Source organism: Natator depressus, chromosome 1 (genome assembly GCF_965152275.1).
Source record: "Natator depressus isolate rNatDep1 chromosome 1, rNatDep2.hap1, whole genome shotgun sequence".
Classification (NCBI taxonomy): Eukaryota; Metazoa; Chordata; order Testudines; family Cheloniidae; genus Natator; species Natator depressus.
The window spans coordinates 256,302,111-256,318,526 of record NC_134234.1 but is presented as its reverse complement, the minus strand read 5'-3'; the positions used below and the strand labels follow the sequence as shown (position 1 = coordinate 256,318,526).

At 48.3% G+C, this 16,416-nt stretch overlaps 1 protein-coding gene across 1 annotated transcript in view; it reads right to left on the bottom strand.

Moving 5' to 3' along the window:
- The window catches only part of CACNA1I (calcium voltage-gated channel subunit alpha1 I), a 252,710-nt gene that overhangs the window by 30,021 nt on the left and 206,273 nt on the right, over positions 1-16,416 (bottom strand). Inside the window, exons 11-21 of the mRNA XM_074941613.1 lie at positions 12,424-12,575; positions 11,451-11,636; positions 10,592-10,709; positions 9,844-9,999; positions 9,456-9,546; positions 7,386-7,588; positions 5,755-6,174; positions 4,863-4,963; positions 3,353-3,476; positions 2,312-2,380; positions 1,333-1,517 (exon numbers count right to left, since the gene is read on the bottom strand). Coding sequence (XP_074797714.1) covers positions 1,333-1,517; positions 2,312-2,380; positions 3,353-3,476; positions 4,863-4,963; positions 5,755-6,174; positions 7,386-7,588; positions 9,456-9,546; positions 9,844-9,999; positions 10,592-10,709; positions 11,451-11,636; positions 12,424-12,575 — 1,805 coding nt within the window. The remainder of the gene's footprint in view (positions 1-1,332; positions 1,518-2,311; positions 2,381-3,352; positions 3,477-4,862; positions 4,964-5,754; positions 6,175-7,385; positions 7,589-9,455; positions 9,547-9,843; positions 10,000-10,591; positions 10,710-11,450; positions 11,637-12,423; positions 12,576-16,416) is intronic.

Genomic DNA, 16,416 nt, shown 5'->3' with positions numbered 1-16,416 from the left:
TCTAAGGAAGGAGATTCTACCACCTCCCTAGGTAACGCATTCCAGTGTTTCACCACCCTCCTAGTGAAAAATTTTTTCCTAATATCCAACCTAAACCTCCTCCACTGCAACTTGAGACCATTACTCCTTGTCCTGTCCTCTTCTACCACTGAGAATAGTCTAGAACCATCCTCTCTGGAACCACCTCTCAGGTAGTTGAAAGCAGCTATCAAATCCCCCCTCATTCTTCTCTTCTGCAGACTAAACAATCCCAGTTCCCTCAGCCTCTCCTCATAAGTCATGTGTTCCAGACTCCTAATCATTTTTGTTGCCCTTTGCTGGACTCTCTCCAATTTATCCACATCCTTCTTGTAGTGTGGGGCCCAAAACTGGACACAGTACTCCAGATGAGGCCTCACCAATGTTGAATAGAGGGGGACGATCACGTCCCTCGATCTGCTCGCTATGCCCCTACTTATACATCCCAAAATGCCACTGGCCTTCTTGGCAACAAGGGCACACTGCTGACTCATATCCAGCTTCTCGTCCACTGTAACCCCTAGGTCCTTTTCCGCAGAACTGCTACTTAGCCATTCGGTCCCTAGTCTGTAGCGGTGCATTGGGTTCTTCCGTCCTAAGTGCAGGACCCTGCACTTATCCTTATTGAACCTCATCAGATTTCTTTTGGCCCAATCCTCCAATTTGTCTAGGTCCCTCTGTATCCTATCCCTGCCCTTCAGCGTATCTACCACTCCTCCTAGTTTAGTATCATCCACAAATTTGCTGAGAGTGCAATCCACACCATCCTCCAGATCATTTATGAAGATATTGAACAAAACCGGCCCCAGGACCGACCCCTGGGGCACTCCACTTGACACCGGCTGCCAACTAGACATGGAGCCATTGATCACTACCCGTTGAGCCCGACAATCTAGCCAACTTTCTACCCACCTTATAGTGCATTCATCTAGCCCATACTTCTTTAACTTGCTGACAAGAATACTGTGGGAGACCGTGTCAAAAGCTTTGCTAAAGTCAAGAAACAATACATCCACTGCACAGTTAAGAGAAACATCCCTGTGGAGAGGACACTACACAACATTCTCATCCCTAGTAGGATGTTCCATCAGCCCTTTTCTGATGCACAGCCCAACAGGACGCTAAGGTGTGTGTGTGTGTGTGTGTGTGTGTGTGTGTGTGAGGGGTTAACCTGGGGGTCTTGGCCAATGCCCTGTCTCTCCATAAAGCATGTTCTAATACTGGCACTGTGTGGGAGCCATTCCTGGGTGGAAAGAGGAAGGGACAGAGTGAGAGAGAGGATGGAAGACTAGGAATTTGCCATGGGGTTCTCACCTGAGAGGACGTAAAGTGCGCAGCAGTCGGAGGACCCGGAGCACCCCCAGAATTTTAGCTCCTCCAGCAGAGGCCACTGAGACCACAATGTCAATGAGGGACACAAAGACCAAGAAGCCATCTAGGATGTTCCAGCTGCTGCGGAGATAGGCCTGCTCCCCAAAATATAGGCCTAGAGAGACCACCTACAGGACAGGAGAGGGGGAGAGCATGGAGAGTTAAACTCTCCACCATCCAGAGGGAAGGTACTTAATAACTCGATAGCAACAGGTGAAGAAGCAATGATGACCCATCTTTCACCCTTCCATGACACTGACACTCATCTGCTTTCTCAGAAAAGACCCACAGTCTGTGAAGTAAAAATGGAGGCACAGAAATCAAATGCTGGAGTGCAAATGTTCTAGAAAAAACAATAAAGACCCACCAAAGCCTTGATGAAGTCCTCTCACCTTTCAACCAATATCTCCTCCACTCCCCCGAGCACTACCACACTGGAGGGAGATGGTGATGTACAGAGGATAAGACAAGGTGCATGCAGTCAGAAGACAGGGGCTCTCATCCATGCTCTTCTGGTGACTTTATGTAAATCACTTAATCCAAATTTTTCAAACTTGAGTATGTAAAATTAAGCACCTAAATCCATATTCAGACACTTAAATAAGTGGTTTGCTTTTCAGAGCTGCTGAACACCAGAAGATGCTACCGAAGTCAGTGGAATCTGTGAATGCTCATCACCTCTGAAAACCAGGTCCCTTGTTTAGATGTCTAAAAGGTGTTTAATTTCATGCATCCAAATCTGAAAATGAGATTCAAACCCAATGGTTGGACATGCCCCTACCATGACAGAGTTCATGAGGAGTGGGTGGACCTCCTTGGAAGACTGAAAGGATGGATGGACTGAGGAAAGATGACGAGTAGAAGGCAGATGTGTTGGGCCCATGACACATGGAAAAAGGCTGACTGTCTCCAGGTGACTTACCTTTAGTGTCATCTCAGCTACGAAGATTGCCGTGAAAATGTAGTTGGATACGGTGAGAAAGATCCTCTCCTAGAAAGAACAGAAAAAAGCCCCTAAAACACTGAGAGACATTTCCACATTTCTGTGAGTTTACTAAATCCTTTGTTATGAACTTTACAAATTTCACTGTCTTGTGAAGGTGGGAGTGAGAGCACTGGCTACAGCCAAGGGCACATGCTGAACAACCTTCATCCCGCCCGGCTCAGCTAATGCACCTCGGTCCTGACCTTCAGTGTTCCCTGTTACTCCAGTCTTGCAACTCCCACACAGCTCTGCTAATGCACTGTAATTGTGATCTGCAGCATCTGCTGCTAATCCAGCTAGGGAGACTTTCATCACCTGGCAATGCAACACAATGCTGACTGGCAGCCCAGCCCTGTCACCCCACTCTTGGACCTCTCCTGAGCCCAGACTTCACCTAACTGTGGTGTCGTTTGGCGATGTGGACTCAGCAGAGACACTCAAAAAGCCATTTCAGCTGTGACCTCTGTTAAGAGTGAATTGAGGAGAACCGAGAATATATTCACCCACTGAAGCACACCAGCCTCTCCCCAACCACGGCACCCAGATCCACATTCAAAGCCAATGCAGAAACAGCACACTTGAATCCTAGCATGCCATTCCCACGGGCACACTGCTACATAGCCAGGTTACCACCCTCTTTTAGTTTCATGGTCCCTAGTTATTTGACTCCCATTGGCAAGCCACCTCCCAACTGTGAGGGCCTGGAGGACCCTTCTGCCTTCCATGATATAGGAAGCTACTCCTGAGAAAGAAGGATTATACTATTTTAAGGCCTTGAAAGGGAGGCAAGCAGGCCTCTTAGTCCATACAGAGAAATCATGGAGGGGTGTGTGTGTGTTTGGGGGATGGGGGTTACTCTCCAGCACTGGGGCTTATCCAGAGCCTATGCAATGCCCAGAGAATTACTGAACTTTGTCCACCACACCTGTTCAGGGGTTGTGTTCAGCCAAAAAAGGTTGAGGGTGCAAGTTTGCTCACCGTGCTCCGATGCTCGATCTGCGGTCTCTCCAGGGCAATGGTGATGCAGTTCAGGAAGATGAAGGCCAGAACAACATAGTCAAAGAGCTTGTGAGCAATGATGGTTTGGCAGAGGATGCGGAACCTGCAAGAGAGTTCCAAAAGGACCCATGTGTCTGGGGTGAAATTAAATTGGGTATGGCGGGGGATGGAGCAAGAGAGTTCTGCCTGAATTGTAACATTCTCTAGTGTAAAATCAGCTGCCCTGTTGTGCACATTACCAGACTGGAAAGGAGACATATTTGTTCAGGGAGGAACTGTCTTTTTGTTTGGTGTTTGTACAGCACCCAGCACAACAGGGTCCTGCTCCATGCCTGGGCTAACCTCAATGCAAGTAATAATAATTCTCTAAAGAGCTCCTCCTGAGAAACCACCTGCATTTGTAAGGACCTTGTCCCCGAAGCGCTGTCTGTCTATTCTAGTTGTTTATATGCCCTCCATCACCACAGTACTTTTATTTCTTTCTCCTCACAACACCCCTGTGAGGTAGGGCAGAGCTGTTATCCCCATTTTACAGATGGGGAGCTAAGGCACAGGGAGGCTAAGTGACTTACCCAAAGTCACAGAGGAAATCTGTGGTGGAGCAAGGAATTGAACCTCAGTCTCCCAAGCCCCAGAGAAATGCCCAAAGCACCGCACCACCCTTCCTCTCTAAGCTCTGCTCTCACAGGGTGATGATGAGTCACAATCTTTAACCCATCCCCTCTCCCCCAACTTAAAATTTCCTATCATGATATGTCTGTGCTGGGATTACCAGAGTGTTCGAGGCATCAAACTCCCTTGTGCTGCCAGCTGATGAGGAATAACTGCCATGAAAATAGATGACTAGTTCTATTGCCCTCCAGCTTCTCTAAAAGCCGCCATAACCAGTACAATAGGTAGGAGATCAGCACGTGCAGCCAAGATTAATCTTCCAGCAGTTATGATGAAACCCTCTTGTTTCCATGAGCTGTTACCCTGTGGTGTAGCATGCTGATGGTTGGTGATAAACACTGTTTCCTCCTGGTGGAAGGAGGAGTTCTTCTAATATTTATTTTGGTAAGTGCAGAGAATACTAACTTTGCCCAAACAAAGTGTGATTGGATAGCTAATAAGTCAACTTCGTGGCCTCTAATGCAATGTCGGCCACTCTTGTGCCACCAGAGACATTGCCAACGGCACAGATAAGTTAAGAATACATTCATCATCTTTTTTGGTCAGAATTAGTATTCTCTGCCTTGCCTTAAGTTACACTGAAGAAAAACGGAGCATTCCCCGGAAGGAAAACAACAGTAGCCTTTCAGGATTCCCTTTCTCTACCCCCACCTCAGGGACCAAACAAGAGTTGGGTGGAGAGGCTGTGACTGGAAGCAACAAAATCATTCCCATCTTTGAAAGTTTAAAACTGCAGGCTCAGCATCCAACCCGTGTACATGGCTGCTGCAACAGGATTATACTAAACCACCCCTCCACCGACAAAATTGGGGCGAACCTGTTTTGTGGAGAGAAGAGGTAGATGGACCAATCCTCCCGTATCTCACACCAGTCTGGCTTATATACGTCCATCATCTTCCGGATGCGGAAACACAGGCTCTGCAGGATACAAGGGACTGGGTTGTCACTGGCCACCTCCCCACTTCACTGAGAAGTCCATTCTGTCCTTTTTCTTTAAACCTAAAATACCAGTAACTTGGATACATTGCCTCCCCAGATCCTCCTCTCTCTACCCTCTCCGCCCCAACCCCACATGAGGAAAGGAGCTGATGTCATAGTCACAGGGGGAGCGATGAGGTGGGTGGAAAATTCATTGGGCCTGCTATTCCATAAGCCTGTTTTCCTCCCAGAAGGAAGAGTATCAAGCTTCACTTCTGACTCCTTAAAACTGAACCTGATGCTAGCCTGTACTCTGCTGTGGAACGCTGACACTGACGCTGCCCGTTGCACACTGGATCTTTGTATCAGCACTACCCGCGAACCTCAGGGACAGTGGAGACAGAGTACTGGGCCCACAGCCTAGCCAATGAGCCTAAGGCAGAATGGGCATCTACTGGCATCTTTCCTCCTAAGTGAAGTCCTAGTGATGTAATTTTATACAGTGAAAACTTCTGCTAAAATATCCATTGACCCTGACCCCACTGGAGTGTCACAGTAATCTCTTCAGTTTTGGGCACCGGAGCCTTGGAGGCTGTCTAAGAAGCAGCACTCTGGTCTTCTTCTGCTTGAGGCTCCGAGAGACCTCAGGCTAGCCCATAGGGATTCTGTGATCTGATCTTGCCTTGAGCACGGACGTCTCCCAGGCTGGCACAACTCACCTCCCATCTCTTGTGATTGCTGTCCCCCTTGTAAGCCCTTGGTGCTCCTCTGGTGAAGCCCCCTGTACTCACATAGTCTATCTCCTCCTCGTCCTCTCCATGTTCCTTGCGGTCGTCCATCTTTGGGAAAATCTCCTTAGCGATATTGGGCATTTTGCCGTTACAGTCCTGGTGCTCGCTGGTGCCCAGAGCCACACCCACCTTCCGTGCTGCCCTGTGACTGGATGGGACTGATGACATCAGCTCCACCAGGTCACAGGAATCTTTGGTGTCCAGCGAGAGTGTCCGCCGGTGATGAGGGGCCCTTCCCATCCCCTCTCGTTCTCCATCCGCCACCCTGTGCCTTTCCCCAGACAGCAGAGATTCATGCTCGGCAGATGGAGGTTTGTGTTTTAGGCTGTGTCCCCGAGCCAGGCTGTTCCAGCTGGAGCGGCGGCTCCCCCAGGCCCCGCTGCGGCCCCATGCACCATAGTGAGAACTGCGAGAGCTAGACTGTAAGAGAGGAAGACAGGGATTCAGTGACTCGGGTCACGGGGAAGATGGGGCCTCAGCAGGTTAGATCAAAGACTCACCTCTGGGGCCCCTAAATCTCCTAATACAAGATTACAAAGCACTGCTCTCCCACCCCTCCAGGAGAGGCATTTTGTGAAGTCAAAGGTGACCTCTGTAAATCTGGCATCAAATTAATTATTATTATTATTAATTAATAATTCTTAATTAGTCACTGTCATATTTATTTTATAGCCCCAGCTGTGTGCCAGGCACTTTACACATAAGGTAAGTTAGAAAGCAAAGGGCTCGTGTAGACATTTACACCAATGGAAAGTGGGGCTAAAGCCCTGCAAAATCAGGTAGGTAGCGTTTTGCACTGGTGCACAGGGAACAGGGTGATGGATAAATCCAGCCCATAGTCTTTGCCTCAAAGAGCTTACAATCCAAATGAGAGGAGAAAGCAAGAGATATGGGTTTGAGGGTCTCAGCCTAGTCCTCCACATCACCAAATCTCAACACCAATTGTTACCAGCACCCATCTCTGCTCAGGAGAAACAAAGGACTGGGATAGCAGGGTATGCCGCACATCAGGATTGAAGTGCACCAGTAAAGCTGTGTGTGTTGGTGGTTGAAGTGCCCAAGCACTGAACTAACAGGGGTGCTAGAGGATAGGATCGAAGTGTACTGGCAGAACTGTGAGTGACGGTAGTCTGGAGGAACAGACAGGGGTGGCAGGCCTAGGACAGGAAAGGGTGCTGCAGGTCAAGGTTTTGATTTTCACCTGAACTAAGGGCTCCAGAAACTTCTCCAGGTAGAGGACCTGTTAGGTCTGATATTAACCATCCTTTCCTAATGGCAGAAGCTCTCCATGTGTTTTTTATGTTACCGAGGAGGCAGGGCACCATAATTCCAAGCTCTGTGCTCCAGAACTGCGGTGGAGGGCTAAGAGGTCAATGCACATTTCATTCTGGAGGGAAGACTCCAGGAGAGATAACAAGGCACTTGAATCCTACACCCAGTCATAGTGGAATATGGATCGAGAAACTGGAAATGGCGACCACCTCAGGCTAAATGGGGACAGGCAACAAGCTTCTGTTAGTAAGTTTCCAGTAGGGGTAGAACCCCCAATGGAATTCCAAGATGATGGCACTGAGACAATGGATCCCCTGGGTTTCAGAAGAAGTATGTTACTCATGGTTCTACTCACTCACCAGTGACCTCTGGTCGTAGGTCATTCTCCCCAGTGACATCACACTGCTCTTCCTGGAACCCAAGGCAATGAGGATCTTGTCTGGCTGCAGGGAATTCCGGGCAGAACTTGTGACCCCACCAGCTGCCACTGGCTGGTTGGAAGAAGGTAGGCTGGGGTCAAGGTGTCCATTTGGGGTCATGGGAATTGCACAGAGCCTGGGATCTGAGCAGAAAAACACAGAGAGAGAAAGAAACAGAGAAGACGACATTCCTTTCCCTTCTGCGGTTTCCTCATGCACCATTCAGTGAATGTTTTAATGTTCTGTTTGCTTAGCCCTGTTAGAACCCAACACTGCTTCCTGGTGCCTTTGGGTTGTATGCAAAGGGTGGGTCAGGACAGTGATAGACTTGAGGCCATGGCCTCTCTCCCAAGCACTAGGTGCACTGATTCCCCAAAGTCCTTTGAACTACGTCTGTCCCTCCATGGGCACACCTCTAGGAGGTGAGGTGGGGTGCCAAAGAACACAAGTGATGATGCAACTTGTCTTTCTTTCTACCCACCCCATGTCATCTTCTCTTCCTTGTCACTTTTCCCTGCCCCTTTGAGAAGTGCTGGCAGCATTCCCTCTCTTCTGGCTTTGGAGGGGGAAGGGTGTCTCACACAACAGCTTTCACTTAGCTGAGTCCACTTGCTCAGCCTTCTTCGCTCTAATGGACCCAGAGCAGGGAGTGTGCCTACAAGAGAGCTCTGCTTAAGGCCAGGCAAAGCCATTGGCGAGCCGATCAGATAGCTCTCCCTGCAGACTCATGCTGCAAGGCTCTTGCCTGGGAGCACATGAGGGAGACAGTGTCCCCACTTGCTAGAATTAGGGGGCAGTCATCCACACATCTGAAACAAGCGCTACAACTGTGAGACCAGCAGCCATTGAATATTTTAGGCATGTTCCCTGTTTTTCTCAGATCAGTTTGTTGGGCTGAGATACTGAGGGGCAGACTGAGACTCATTGGGGCCCAGATCCACCAAAACTTTGTGGCCTCCTTGGAAATCCTTTATCTTTCTCCAAATTCCCATGCACACACTCCTCCTCCCAGTCTGCTTTGAATTCTCACTGACTCACTGCTGCACTGGGCCCCCTCACTGCTCACAGATCCTAAGGATCCAGCAAACCTGCTTTAATTTGCTCCTGCGGGGTGCCAGAGAGAGGCACAGATAGGAGAAAGAAGAAATCAAAATATTCTTAATAATAAATATGCTGCTCTTTTCTATTACATTCATAGATATTAAGGCCAGAAGGGACCATTCTGATCACCTAGTCTGACCTCCTGTATAACACAGGCCACCATAGGCGCCGACTTCCCCTCTGCCTGGTGGATGCTCCAGCCCCGGAGCACCCATGCAGTCGGCGCCTACGCTAAGGACTAATTATCCTCACTGTTAGAAATGTGCCCCTTATTTCTAGTCTGAATTTGTCCACAGCTTCAGCTTCCACCCATTGGATCTCATTATGCCTTTTTCTGCTAGATTAAAGAGCCATTTACCATGAGAAATCTTTTCTCCTGTAGGTACTTGTAGACCATGATCAAGTCACCTCTTAACCTTCTCTTGGATAAATTAAATAATTTAGATTACTTTCTTTCTCATTATGAGGCAAGTTTTCTAGACCTCATATCATTCTTGTAGCTCTTCTCTGAATCCTTTCCAATTTAAGTGTAGACACCAGAACTGGACACAGAATTCCAGCAATCGTCTCACCAATGCTGTATGCAGATGTAGTAATGCCTCCCTGCTCCTACTTGATGCAATATCTCTGATCTGCTTTGCTATCCAAGGATCACATTTGCCTTAGCTACAGCATTACAGAATTTTGCCATAGCTCTAATTTTTGCAAGTGACATTGCAAGCTGACAGTGACTTTAAAACAAACAAAACTGCATAAAACTGCATTGCCATGAAAGTGCTTTAGTCAGGACCAAAGCATTCTGGTCCCATCTTGGAAAGAGGAATGAGATTTTAGGGAGATTTGCACATTTACATTTTTCACCCAGCTGCTGGTAGGACAAGAGCAAACGAGGTGGGAGGATCCACTGACCTGAGACATCCTGGCTGTCCTGGAACTTGTCAAAGTCCTCCATGTTTGATGAACTCTGATCTTCGTCTGAGTACGACCGGTTGGCATCACCCTGGAATAGAAAAATCAATGCAAAGGTCTGTGACTCATGAGCCCCCCAGGGGAAGGGATTCTGTTCCCTCTGATTGTCCATTGCTACAGATGATAGAGGAATCCCTGTGTGGTCTGCAAGTGCTTAGTTGCTGAACTCCTGGCCAATGGAGGGGGACTGAGTCACCTTTGCAGGGTGCATAAGATGGGGTGTTAACTCCCTCCTCCATATCAGTGGTTTGACACCCCCAGGAAAGGGTGTCTTCCCCTTAGGCCGTCTCCCTCATCTGTACCTCACCTCCATGGAGTGGCAACTCACCTCAGCCTGAAAGCCCTCCACCAGGATAGCCACCAGCAGATTGAAGAGGACATAGTTGCCAAAGGTCATGAGGGCCACAAAGTAAAGGGATGCCCACGGTGAGGTGGAGGCCATGCCATTATACAGCACGACGTTCCAGTCCTCCTGGGTCAGGATCTGCAAGACAGAAGAGAGACTGCATGAGCCTCCTGGAGCAAAATGAGAGTGAAAGGGATTATAGAGGAAGGAGGCTGCGTTAATGAGCAGTGAGAGGAAAATCATCTAACCACCACATGCCTATTGCAGAGTGAGGCTCCCCCATCTTCTCTCAACATCCCACCCCAGGTGCCTAATGACTGCCATCAGTGAACATGGTCCATCTCTCACACTGTCTCCATGGCAATAGCTCAAGAGACCTCAGGCGAATGGGAAGAGACAAACACACACAAGCATAGTGTGTACGCTACGGTGACAACATTAAACACAGGAGTTGCCCCAACAGCTCTGACCTTTCTAAATGCCGCATCCTTCCATTGTCTCCTTGCTCCTTGGAGGTCGCAAAGATATCAGCTGCTTGATTATACAGCATGTGTCTGTCGCTCCTCTCTCAGGATCACATGCTGGAGCCTCGTGGACTGGTTTTTGTGTCATCAGGAATGAGTGTAACATTCAATTGTACAAACCTACAACTAATTCCTGATCCAATTCACTTTGAGATCCCCCTCCAATCCCATTGTCTGGCCTGCCCATGGAAGCTGTGTTGACTCACCTGGAACACAGTGACAATGGCCCAGAGCAGCGAATCAAAATTCTTCCGGTCAGGGACTGTGTCTCCGGTGTCTGTCCGGAGGCTGAATTTGCACCCAAAGATGTGCATTCCCAGGATGCTGTTGGGTGGGGAAGAGGAGACGGTGTCCAATTTAAATATCTCTGCCACCAAAATGAGCTTGTTAGAGCAGTTCCCCTTTTTTCTTTCACAATCCAACCTGCTGCGACTTGTCACCAGAGTAAGGGATATAAAAATATACCTAACCCATCAAGATCTACCGGTGAATAAGGGCAAAACACTGATCAGCCTGTATCTCCTCGTGCACCCTCTCCTTCCCCCTGCACCACCATAAGCATCAAGACCCCCAGCTTCTGGCTACTCCATCCAGTCCTGCCCTCATGGCCGCTAACTCCACCATTCTCTCTTGTTCCATTCCCTGTTTCCACCCACTTCTAGCTTATCTGCATGGTGTGCTGTGAAATACTGCCAGGTGCTCCACACCACACTTCTGTAATAATTAGTGAGGGGGAAAGGGAGGAGTCAGACTGTTCCCTGCAGTGAACAACAGGTCACTGACAGAATTCGCCCTTTCTAATGGAAACCCAGATCAGCACACTCCCTGGCTGGCAAAGTTTCTCCACCCCCATCAAGCCTCTACTTGTGAACACCTGAGGGCCACATCCTCAGCTGATACAGTCAATTTACACCAGCTGAGGATCTGTCTCTGAGAACTAACCAAGTTCCTCTTGATGTCTAAAGTAAAGACTTGGGCAGGATGAGTCACAAAGAGATTGGCGCCAGGGTTTGTATATGCCCTGAGATGTCTCCTCAAATTGCTCTGAAGACAACACCTCCTCACCTGAAGATAAAGATGAAGAGCATAAGGAGCATACAGAAGGTGGCCACATTGTCCATGGTCTTCATCAGCACCACCAGCTGGCGTCGCAGAGCAGGCATGAAACGTACGAGCTTCAGCACCCGCAGGAGGCGGAAAGTTCTCAGCACTGACAGCCCCCCATCTGACTGGCCAATGATCTCCCAGATGCTGTGGCCCAGAGAGACAAAGGAGGAGAGAGAGAGTTGGACAAGGAGAGATGCAGACGGAAAGGGACAAAGAAAGAGAGCGGTAGAAAAACAGGACAGAGGTAGTGAGAGAGGGAGAGAGAACTCTTTCACCAATGCAGCGTCTGTGTGTGTAAAAGAGAGAATCTGTGTGAACTGAGACAGTGAAAAAGAGAGAATTCTGTGTGAATCAAGTGTGTGTGTTGGCAGGGTGTGCATATGCGTGTGCAAAAAAATCTGGGTGTAAAAGAGAATCTGAATCAGGTATGTGTATGCAGTGTACATTTTGTATGTATATGTCTGTAAAACTGCATTTCTTGCTGGGGAAAACTGAAGAGCTGCTCAGCTACTCGGGCGTGTTCAAATGCTGTATCATAAGGACCTTCGGGGGAAAGCTCCTTTATAATACTTTGCACTTCTACAGCATGTTTCATCCAAGTACCTCAAAATGCTTTACATGCACCAACTAATTAAGCCTCACAAACTTCTGAGGTAGATAACTATTATTATCCCCATTTTACAGAGGGGGAAACGGAGGACAGAAAGGTTACGTGACTTGCCCAAGGTCAGTGAGTCAGTGTTCGAGCTGGGAATAAAATCTAGAGCTCCCGATTCTTTGCTTTGTGCAATAACCATGCTTCCCCTCAGATTGGAACTTATTAAAAAGCTGAAGCAGAAATGGCACAGCAACCCAGTTCAGGCACTGATCTGCCTCTCTGTATCTGCAACTCAGTATCCCCAGCCTGGTCTCCCTATTTTGGGGTCGTCACCTGATGATGACAATGATGCTGTCGAAGATGTTGTAGGGATTGCGGAGGTAATCAAAGAGGCCAAAGGCGGCGAGTTTCAGGATCATCTCCAGGGCAAACATGCTGGTGAACACAACATTGCTGATCTCCAAGATGTTGGTCAGTTCTTCTGGCTGCAGGAGCGGCAAAAGCAAGGATCAGAATCGGGCAAGATCTGAAAATATCACCTCAGAAATCAAAGGATACCGTTCTTGTACGACACACGGTTGTGCATGGATGGGAGTCATGCAGGAAATGGGAAGGACGGTAGAGCTGATTACAGAGGGGACCAATGGTGCCATCTTTGGGCTTTTCTATACTTAAAATGCAACAGTGACCCAGCTGTGTCACTGTGTCACCTCAGTGTAGACACTACCTATGCTGACGGGAGGGGTTTTGCCTTCACGTAGGAACTCTACCTCCTTGAGAGGCAGCAGCTAGCTTGACAGAAGAATTTTTCTATCCATCTAGTGCTGGGGGACGTAAGTCAGCTTAACTAAACAGCTCAAGGGTGTGGATTTTTCCACACTCCTCAGTGACGTAGTTATGACAACCTAATTTTCTCGTGTAGACCAGACCTCAGTGTTCTCTTTCTCCTTTGTGTTTACACAGTCCCTCCCCAGCAAGCTCCCAACCCTACCTCCCAACCTTCTCCCTGCCCCCTTTCCTTTCTCTTTCCACACATCTGTCCTTTGGTCCCTTGTTTTCTCTCTTTTCTACCCCATTCTCCTTTCTCCCCTCCCCCCATCCTTTTCCTTGCCAGAATTCATTTGCTGGGCCTGCTCTGGCAATCTTTTCTCATACCTTCCTCTTTGCAGTGGTCTAAGTAATTACCCAGGGGAATATCAGAGTGCATGAATAACACGACAGCAATGAGGAGTAGCCTGTTAATGTCTAACAACAAGGGACAGAGAGAACAAGAGGGAATAAGAAACAGAGGGAAATGGACAATGAGGAAGAAAGAGGAAACTGGGGAGACAATGGGAGAAATTCCCAAGAAACAAAACAGGGCAAATATGTCAGTAAAAGGAAATAACTGGTCCAAGCCAGGATATCTGCATCTACTGAATCCGTGACACCTTTTGCCACAGGTAATTCAGCTTCTTCCAGCCAAAGGGTGGTGTGTGTGCGATAGAGAGAAAGAGAGAGCTTTAATGACTCAATCAGTTGAACAAGCCTGAACAAATTCAATTACTCCTTTTGTTTTCAGAATTAATGGATATTTCTTTGCTGTGCTCAGTTCTTGGAGGCCCCTCTGACAAGGCTGGGAAGGGGTCCAGCCTGTTTGCTCAGCAATGATGAAGTGGATGTTTATATGCCTGGGGGCTGTGCTGTCACTATTGATGACATATTCTTTCCATCCTCTCTCAGAAAGGGACAGCCGGGGGAGGGGGTGGTGGTGTTGTGAAGCGGAGGAGGAGCCCTCCCCCCAGTTGATTATAATGGACTCACTTATATGTGTGAGAGTATACTGGCTCCCCTCACTGGCTGAGTTGGAAGGACACTAGGTTAGCCAGCAAGGGGAATGGAAATAAACATAACAATGTCTGACACATTCCCGTCAGTAGGGGGCAGACTCTCTCTTTCTCTTTTGCTCTGTCACACATACTTCAATGAGACTTTAATGGCATGACAAGCAACAAAAGTGTCACCAACGTGAAAGGAAAGTCAGACTCCTCGTGTATATGTCAGTACAAGCTGCCCAGGATAGGATTACATAGCTGAAGTCTGATTCCCCCCACGCTCCCGTCCCTTCCATCCCTAAAGGAGCAGTTCCCGTAGTCCAGTCCTAGAGGGAACTGACATGAGCAAGCCTAATACAGTCTATCCACTAGGGGCAGCAGCATTCACTCTCTGGTGTACACAGGCCCCCCACACATCGGGTGTCCATCACAGATCCACTTGGCCTCTTTCCTCATGTGGGGCTGAGCTACCCATAAATGCCAGGTCATACTTCTGACATAACACAAAATTAGTGACAGAGAGACTGCTGGCGCCCCCTGGTGGTGATAAGAGAGGACAGGCAGGGGAGCCCATTGGGAAAGGAGACGGGGACTGCATCCAGGCCTAAGCAAATGTTCTCCACTGAAGTGAGCACTGCCCCATGGGGCCCCGTGCGGAGGAGACTCATTGACTCACCTTTTTATTGATGATGACAAGGGCAGGGTTACTGTCCTTTTAAAGGAAAGGTGCTTAAATTAAGAAAATAATGGGGTCTCCTCCCTTCCCCACAGGCTGTACCAGCAGTACATTGGGGGGAGGGGTGCTCACACGCACACACACAGTAATACAGTTCTAGTTCTTTCCCTCCTGCCTCCTCCCACGGGCTGCACCCAGAGTCCACTCCAGGAGGCACAAGAATCCAACTCTGATTGTTCTTATCCCAAGTAAATTAATGGACTGGAGCCTGCTCCCAAGTCACTGTACCCTCCATGTCCTTTTCTAACTGAGCTCTCATCCCAGTTACTGAAGCCAGTCACCCACCCCAAAGCATATTCTTTATGAAAATATGCTTATGATATGAATATGACATAACTGAGATATGCTTTATGCACGATGGCTCGTGTAAGATATCATTGGAAAGGTTATCATTTACTGAATGTGATTATCCAATTTGTATGCTTGTATCATTTCTGTATCTGAAGCTAGGAATATTGACTATGTATCTATATTTCAACTATGTTACTTTTGCATGACGCTCCCTGCTAACACTTGAGGTACAACAATGAAAACCTGGAGAGTGCTGATGGCCCATCAGCAAGTGACAATGGACTGTAAAAGAGCTTAGTCTTCCTGTGAACCTGTGGGTCAGCCTCTGAAGAATGGCTTCAGGGGCCCTACAGAGTCATGTGACCATGTCACCTGATACTGGAACCCAGCCTGAATTCTGTACTTTTCCACAAGAAGCTGGGGGGGGGGGGGAGGGGGGAGGGGTGTCAATCTGGGAAACAAAGGACTCGTGCTTTATGCAAATCCTATTTAAGGGTGGGGAGTGAGGTAATCCAGGTAGTCAGTTCTCCCTGCTACCCCACCCAAGATGACTGCTGGAAACAACTAAGACTGAACTGGGAGAAAGAAAGAACTGGACTCAAGCTGGAAGGGTATCTGGCCTGTGAAGAAGATTAGAACCACATTTAGGAAGAACTTACATGTAACCAGTTTCTTTAGTGTATTAAGCTTAGTTTGCATGCTCTTTTTTATTTTCTTAGTAATCTGCCTTGTTCTGTCTGCTACCTCCTTAACTACTTAAAATACACCTATTATAGTTAATAAATTTATTTCTGGTTTCTAACATAACCCAGTTTATGTGATTTCTAACTGGGGGGCGGGGTGAGGAGTTGTGCATACCCTCCGCCACATTGAGAGAAGAGGTGAATTTCATATAATTTTGGGTTTGTACTCCAAGGCGGGGGCGAGGGGTGGATATCTGTGTGCTGTGGCAAGCCCTTTAAACTGAGCCTTCCCAGAGCAGACTCTGTCTCTCTGTGCAGCTGGATGTGGCCCTGCCTGTGTGCTTGGCTGGGAAAGGCTGGGGAGCCTAGCCCAGCAAGACCAGGTAAAAGGGGGCCCAGGCTGGCAGAACAGTCTGACTCAGTGGTGTCCCAGCCCATCACCAGGGGGTCCAGCCCATCACAACCGTCCCCTCCATGTCCTTTTCTAACTGAGCTTTCATTCCAGCTCCTGAAGCCAGCCCCCCAACCCCAACCATCCATTTGCCTGTACCGTATTTGACACATGCTGACCAAAACCACTTCTTCACTCAATCCTTTCTCTCCTCAGCACCTCTACCTTTCCCCTTCTTCACTAGGACCTGGCTTTGATTTCATTCTGGCTGGGGGAAGGGGAAATTGCAGGCTCTCCCCATGCCACAGAATTTTATACCCTGCTGGTTTCTCTAAAATCAAAATAAAAGGCAGGGAGGCTCAATTTTCATCCATAATTACATTTGAATAACAAAACGGGTCCTGAAAAACT